We start from the raw sequence: 6,915 nt of genomic DNA on the forward strand, positions 1-6,915 counted from the left end.
TCTGTATTATCTATATATCTATATCTCTCCCTGGATGGATATACAAGAAACTGGTAACAGTAATTGCCTAAGGTAGGAAGTTAGGAGTTAGCAAGAAACTTACTTTTTACCATATATCTTTTTAATATTATATGAATAATTTTCTTGAGGATAAAAACAGTTAAGTAATGAACTCAAAAGAGCTTTATAAACCATAATACAAATAATAGGGTTTTATTGTTACTATTATCTACTAGCAACAAATTTTGAATAAGTTAATTTTAGTATGTCCATATGTTGGAATGAATCCGTTCTTCTTTTTTAAATCACGCTTTAGAATATTTAATGACATTTGAAAATACTCAAGGTGAGTGGAAAAAATATTAAAAATTCTATAGGTATAGGATTCCAATTTTGTGTGTTCCCTGTTTAAACATAAATATACAAAGAGAAAAAAGACTGGAAGGAAGCTCCAATACTTTGGCATGGAGAGGGGAGATACTAAGTACTTTAAATATTCTACATTTTCTACAACAAATTAACAAATGTTGTTTGCAAAGAAAAACATCACAAAACTTCGAAGTTAGAAGAAAAAATTTAAAAACTTTGTTAGAATGATTTGTTGTAGAACAGAGGGAAAGCTAGCAACCGTAAGTAGAGCAAAAGGAAAAATGGAACTCTCTTTCGAGGCCCGGAAGTGGATTGAGGACTACAAGGAGAGGCGAGACAGACTCCGACCTCCACGTTAGCTAGAGCGGCCATGAAGAGACAGGAACTTCCGGGGCGGCTCTCTAGTCTCTTCCCTTTCGCGGGGATGGCATGGGGGCGGGAATCTGGGCTGCTTGCAACGTGAAGATTCGCGGTTGCTTGGCCTCCACTTCCGTCACTCTGAAACGGTACCTGAAATTGGGGGCGACCATGGCAAAGAGCAAGTTCGAGTACGTGCGGGACTTCGAGGCTGACGACACCTGCCTGGCCCACTGCTGGGTGGTGGTGCGGCTGGACGGCAGAAATTTCCATAGGTGAGTGAGAACGGCTTTTAGCCGCGTGGTGCGCCAGCGCTTCCGGGGAACCCAGCATCTGTCGTAGGCCCGTCATGGTCACCAGGGTAACGCGGCAGCCAATGAGCGCGCGTCATTGAGCGTCATTTTATGTGCTCGTTGCGAAATGCTTGAAAGCAAGCTGGTCAGGGTAGTTAAATAAGGTAGGGTGCTCCCCTGGTGAAAAGCTGGCGACAGATACCCGCGAGCAAGGACCTGGTGGAAAAAGTCACTCGTGCACAGTACTTACCTCTTCAGGCAATTGCCCAGCTATTTTGTTAGATGTCTTCGAGTGCTGACTGTTAAAAGGTCTGTTTAGGCCTTACTGTAGGCAACACTTTACAATATGTTCTTATTTCGTTGTCAGTAATAGGCCAGCCACATGGACTGGATTCAGGAGGAAAAAATAGAAAGAAAAGTAGAAGTGTAACAAAAAGATGGAAATTTAATTTTTTAGAATTGCTACTTTAATGATAATGATTATTGTAACTAACATTTATTGAGCACTTCTAAGGAGCCGGGCGTAATTACATTTATTATCCTCCCCCAATCTTCAGGACAATTCAAAGTAAATACTCTCTGTTGCCCATTTCACAGAAAAGGGAATTGGGGCTTAGCAGTTATGTCTCCTTTTCTCAGTTGGTCAGAGCAAAAAAAAAAAAACCCTGCACCGCGAAGAAATGGATTAGGTTGTGGCTAGTGGAATATTTGGACTCATGACACTATTACAGTATCTTCCTCTTTGATCTGTGGTGTTAACGACAAGATCTCTTCCATTCATGCCCTTTTTCCTCCTCTTTTTCTCTTAATGAAGGTTTTCCGAGAAGCACAACTTTGCAAAACCTAATGATAGCCGTGCTCTCCACCTAATGACCAAATGTGCTCAGACTGTAATGGAAGAACTAGAGGATATTGTGATTGCATATGGACAGAGTGATGAGTACAGCTTTGTGTTCAAGCGAAAAAGCAATTGGTTTAAAAGAAGAGCCAGGTAATTCCATGGCCTAGCTCCTTCAGAATACTTCCTACCAGCATCTGGTTTCTGCTTATCTTAAACACAGACTTGCAGACCACAGATGGTATCTGCAGTATTTGCAGCTGCAGAATGTATGTATATTCCTGTTTGGACTGTTACACTTCCATTTGATATCTGAGCATTCCGTATCCCTTTTTATCTGATTTTTTCCCCTCCGTTCCCTGTCACCTTAGCTTCTAGACTGATTTGACATTAAACATTAAGACTAGAAAAATAAATCATGGTATATAATATTAATGATTCATAGGTTGGCTTTAGCCAGTGACATTCTATACAATCGTTGCAGTATTGCTTAAACCTTTAATTGAGGTTTTCAGTATTTCAGTACAAAATAGACAAATCTAATATTTGAGTATTTTGAAATTCACAGGAAACAAATGACATAATAAATTGGTATGTTTTTAGAACAATGGTTCCCCTCCTTCCAAGACAAAAAACCCACAAAACTTCTTGAACCATAAATTCACATTACATACAAAGGAAAATTTGGTATTTGTAAATTACTTATAGGACTAGAAGGAGAGGCAGGCTACATTTCAAATATGTAACTGAAAATTAAAGTAGTTTTTCTTGGCCCAACACATTTTATCTCTTGGCATGCTGAGCAGTTTGTGTAATCTCTCTGTTGCACCCACAGGCTCTGTCATGATGTTGAATTAATATCATGTGTTTTCTCTTTTCTTCACCCAATGTGCCTTATACTTGCAAGTAAGTTCATGACTCACGTGGCCTCCCAGTTTGCCTCCAGCTTCGTGTTTTATTGGCAGCATTACTTTGAGGACCAGCCCCTCCTGTATCCCCCAGGCTTTGATGGAAGAGTTGTGGTGTATCCTACCAACCAGATCTTAAAGGACTATCTCAGCTGGCGGCAAGCAGATTGTAAGTGAAGGGAATTAAACTGATATAATTAAACCACCAATTCCATACTGTAGAGGTGGTGATCTGGTACAGGTTTGGCTCACATATACTTTGTTTGGAATGCAATATTTCAGTTTTATAAAAAATTAGTTGAAAATGAAATATTGGGAGATTTCATGTAAATATTCCCTATTTCCAGCTTTTGTTTTTTTTTTTTTTTTTTAAATCAGAAGATCTGGGAGTAGTAGGTCTATATTCCCACTTAGTATTGGACAGAACCTGTGTTCTGCTGCCTTTTCATACATACGATGTACACACACAGAAGCCAGTGTGCCACTGGTCCCTGTTGTTCCCTGGGGGTCACTTACTCTACTTTATGCATTTATGTTTGTGCTGGTCTGAGTGGGTATTTGAATTGTGACCCCTGCCTTACATGACTGTGATGAAATGTTTGTGAGACTTTTTCTCACTTGGCGTATCTTGACTTTGCCAGAAGAATTGGAAAAGAGGTAGGAATAAAGTAAATCATGTAACTTTTAAAGTATTCCTAAGCTTAATGCACTACTTAACAGATTTGTGTAAAGCATAACAAATGATACAATAAAACTGTTGGGAAATAAGTTTGTTTCTGCGTGCCTACTTCCCTCATGTTTCCTGTGTATGATTTTGGGCCGGTCTCTAAATGTCTCTGAGATCTCTTTAAAGAGGAGAGAGGTGGGGCTCTAGTGTTCTTTGAAGTGTGAATCCTGAATAAAGATTATGTGTGTATAAACAGTACTACTTTATTCTCCTACAGGTCACATCAATAATCTTTATAATACAGTTTTCTGGGCACTCGTACAACAGTCTGGACTAACACCAGTACAAGCCCAAGAGAGATTACAGGTATAAATATCTTACTGCATTAATACTTAGCTGGGGACAATTTGCTATAGGCTCTCCCATGACATTTTGTATTCTCTTTAAGCTCTCTTTACAGCTTTGTTTTGAAAGGATATAAAAATCATCCTAGTAGCAGCTGTGGTGCTTTGCTTGCTCTGTGACACTGTGTGAGTTAGTGTTTCTCCCTGAGCCGCAGTATTCTCCGCTGGAAAATGGAATCAGTGACATTGGCTTTGCATTCCTATGTGGTAACGCTTGGCTGGAGCTGAATATTGGCTGCACTCTTTAGACAGGGCGTGTGCTTTTTTTTTGGATCATCGCACCTGTCCTTTTCCCTCATTGCCACTGCCTGCTGGGCACCTATAGTTTCTCTGTTTTATGACCGCAATGTATTAAGAGTCTGGGCTCTGGGAGTCAAATAATTGTACTCAGATCATGCTTCTGTTCAATTTTATTCTCTCTGCCTTAGTTCTGTATAGGTAAAATGTGGAGAGTAATAGTTCCTATCTCATAGATTTATGGTGAGAATTGAATGGCATGATGCATATAAAACACGTAGGACAGTAGTACAAAGCACATTGTAAGTACTTAAGCACTGGCTTTTATTATTAGGTAACTGTTTCTTGTAGGACGACTAACTCTGAAATGAGATGATGTGTTATAATAGCTCCTAGTACAATGCCTGGTACTTCACTCAGTAAACGGTTGTCATTAATAATAATGATGAAGATTTACATATAACAATAATAGGAATCCTAATAGGTCTATCCAGTTTGGAAGAGCCAAGTTTAGATTTGGTTCTTCTTAGAAGAATAAGAGCAACCTTTAACCTTGAGCAATTTATATTAACTTTCTAGGCTTCAGAGTTATCATCTCTAAAATGGAGATGGTTATGAGGTTCAAATAAAATATATGTAAAGGATCTAGTACAGAATAGGTTCTCAGTATGTATTCCTGTCACCCCATCACTGGCATGACTTGTGAAGCCATTGTTTGCTACAGAATTTTATGAATTTACACATCTAAATAAGTTTTGACCTTCTCTTAAAATGCAAATTCATTAGTATCAAAAGATGTTTGAAAGAACACTTCCCTTCGTGATTTGTTTATGGAAGTTTAGGTCGAGGGTGGAATGGTAGCGGGGAGAGAAGACATACAAAGCTTTTTATATCTGTTTTTATTTCCTCAGGGAACTCTTGCGGCAGACAAGAATGAGATTTTGTTTTCTGAATTCAACATCAACTACAATAATGAGCCACTAATGTACAGGAAAGGAACTGTGTTGATATGGCAGAAGGTAATGCTGTTGTGTCCCGGGGAAACTGGAGGTCAGGAAGGATGAGCTGTGCTCATCCCAGGGGTGTCTTGCCTGCTACCTGGAAGCCGCTGTGACTGCAGTTGCTAACACAAATTAGATCCTTACCGAAACAAGATGCTAGAGATTACTATTTTGATGCTTTTTTTTTTGGTCAGGGCTCATTGTGTTTGTCAGTGAACTCTGTGATCTGGAATCTCCCCTAAAAGTACAATCACAGAATTTTGGAACTAGTACACTTGTTTTTCTGTGTCATGAGCTCTCCCCAAATCAAATAAAACCCTGATAAAGGGTTGCAGTGCAGATAAAAGTATTTTTGCATTCACTGAACATTTAAAGAATACTTTCTCCCACACTGGATAGATAATACCATTAAATGGTCCGTCCTGTAACAACTTTAATAGGAGGCCCTAAGAGATGTGGATCTGAGGGTTCTGACACTTACAGAAGGTTTATGAGATGCCCCAGACATTCATACTTACTTAATATCCTGTAATAAGTCTGTACATTTACCCAAGTCCTTAATTCTACCAATATTTTCTCTCCGTATCAGCTCCTGGGCATAATGATTTCTCTAAATGTATTTCCTCCCACCTAAAGTAGTTTTTTTCTGAAATGAATGTTTTCAAGTCTTAAGGGCAACCTTGAGAGTGAGTCATTCTACTAGCAACTTCAGCTCTTTTATTAGTAGTTTTAAAACACATTTGTTGTTTGGCACAGACTTGGGTACTTCTTAATGCAAGTGGGAGAGCTAATATACCATTAGTTCTACAGTTATTGCTAACAAGGAACATGAAACCCCTCCTTTGTTCCTAAATGTCCTTTTAGAATATAGCAACATAACATTTTTAAAGTATTTTTTAATTGTAAAGAAGTTCATGTATGTTGAGGTATACATACGTGTGTGTATCTGTATCTCTTGATAAACATATATATGTGTCAGAAGTATATAAAATAAAGCAAATCGCCCTCGCATCTCCCTGCTTCCCTTCCTAAACCCACTCTCCAGTTAACAGTGTCAACATTTTAACTTACTTATAGGTGGATGAAGTCACGACAAAAGAAGTTAAGCTGCCAGCAGAAATGGAAGGAAAAAAGATGGAAGTGACCCGAACCAGGACTAAGCCAGTGCCCTTGCACTGTGATATCATCGGGGATGCTTTCTGGAAGGAACATCCAGAGATCCTAGATGACGACAACTGACCCTTTGCTTTTCAATCCTGGCGTGCTTAACCATGCAAGGCCTTCCAATTCTTCTGGCCTTAGGTGGCCATCCCTGCCACCCAGAACAATGTCCCAGGAGTGACATGCCTCTGGTTGGGAGGGGAACAGGGAAGGAAGGGATGGACGGAGGTGGGGTATCTTGTTCTGCTTTAAGTGGGACACTTTTTATGCAGTATTGGAACATGGTGCCTTCAATAGAAGTGCATTTTTTAAAAATCATGGTACTATTTTTATAAAGCAAGAACTATTTCATGCCTTGCAGAATGAATCATTTTTAGGTTGTGGCATACATAGTCTTATAAAAACCTGCCAAGCTCTTTTCACCTGTGATAGAAGATGAGCCCAAACTTTATTCTTGCCTACCTGTTCTTAACTAGAATATTCAGTGGCCTTGAAAAAAATGTCACCTTTTCCACCTATCTACTTGCTTTCGTCTTTGGCAGACCTGCAGATAAATATGGATTGATGCCTGCATGATGTCTTTTGAATTCAGGAATTCCGGGGACAGCTCAGCTTTGTGTCAGTCTCCAAGTTGGCAACTTGGGCTGAACAAATAAATAGTTTGGAAGTCCTTGTGTAAA

At 39.3% G+C, this 6,915-nt stretch overlaps 1 protein-coding gene across 2 annotated transcripts; it reads left to right on the top strand.

The window, feature by feature from the left end:
- The first annotated feature begins 668 nt into the window (after window positions 1-668).
- Window positions 669-6,915, top strand: THG1L (tRNA-histidine guanylyltransferase 1 like). Of its 2 annotated transcripts, XM_033097047.1 has the most exons (6): window positions 669-1,001; window positions 1,834-2,010; window positions 2,765-2,934; window positions 3,710-3,798; window positions 4,985-5,092; window positions 6,152-6,915. In XM_033097047.1, the coding sequence occupies exons 1-6, from the start codon at window positions 799-801 to the stop codon at window positions 6,311-6,313; spliced, it is 909 nt and encodes a 302-aa protein (XP_032952938.1). In that variant the 5' UTR covers window positions 669-798; the 3' UTR covers window positions 6,314-6,915. The 2 variants fall into 2 exon arrangements, with proteins under 2 accessions (XP_032952938.1, XP_032952939.1); XM_033097048.1 differs by lacking the exon at window positions 669-1,001 and having other exon boundaries at window positions 1,944-2,010; window positions 2,860-2,934.

Source organism: Rhinolophus ferrumequinum, chromosome 24 (assembly GCF_004115265.2).
Source record: "Rhinolophus ferrumequinum isolate MPI-CBG mRhiFer1 chromosome 24, mRhiFer1_v1.p, whole genome shotgun sequence".
Taxonomy (NCBI): domain Eukaryota; kingdom Metazoa; phylum Chordata; class Mammalia; order Chiroptera; family Rhinolophidae; genus Rhinolophus; species Rhinolophus ferrumequinum.

What these genes read in the sequence shown, in the direction of transcription:
- THG1L (XM_033097047.1), top strand. Translation starts at nt 799, where the DNA reads ATGGGGGCGGGAATCTGGGCTGCTTGCAACGTGAAGATTCGCGGTTGC. An exon ending in AAGCCCAAGAGAGATTACAG is followed by an intron (nt 3,799 to 4,984) that starts GTATAAATATCT and finishes TTATTTCCTCAG; the next exon opens with GGAACTCTTGCGGCAGACAA. An exon ending in CTGTGTTGATATGGCAGAAG is followed by an intron (nt 5,093 to 6,151) that starts GTAATGCTGTTG and finishes ACTTACTTATAG; the next exon opens with GTGGATGAAGTCACGACAAA.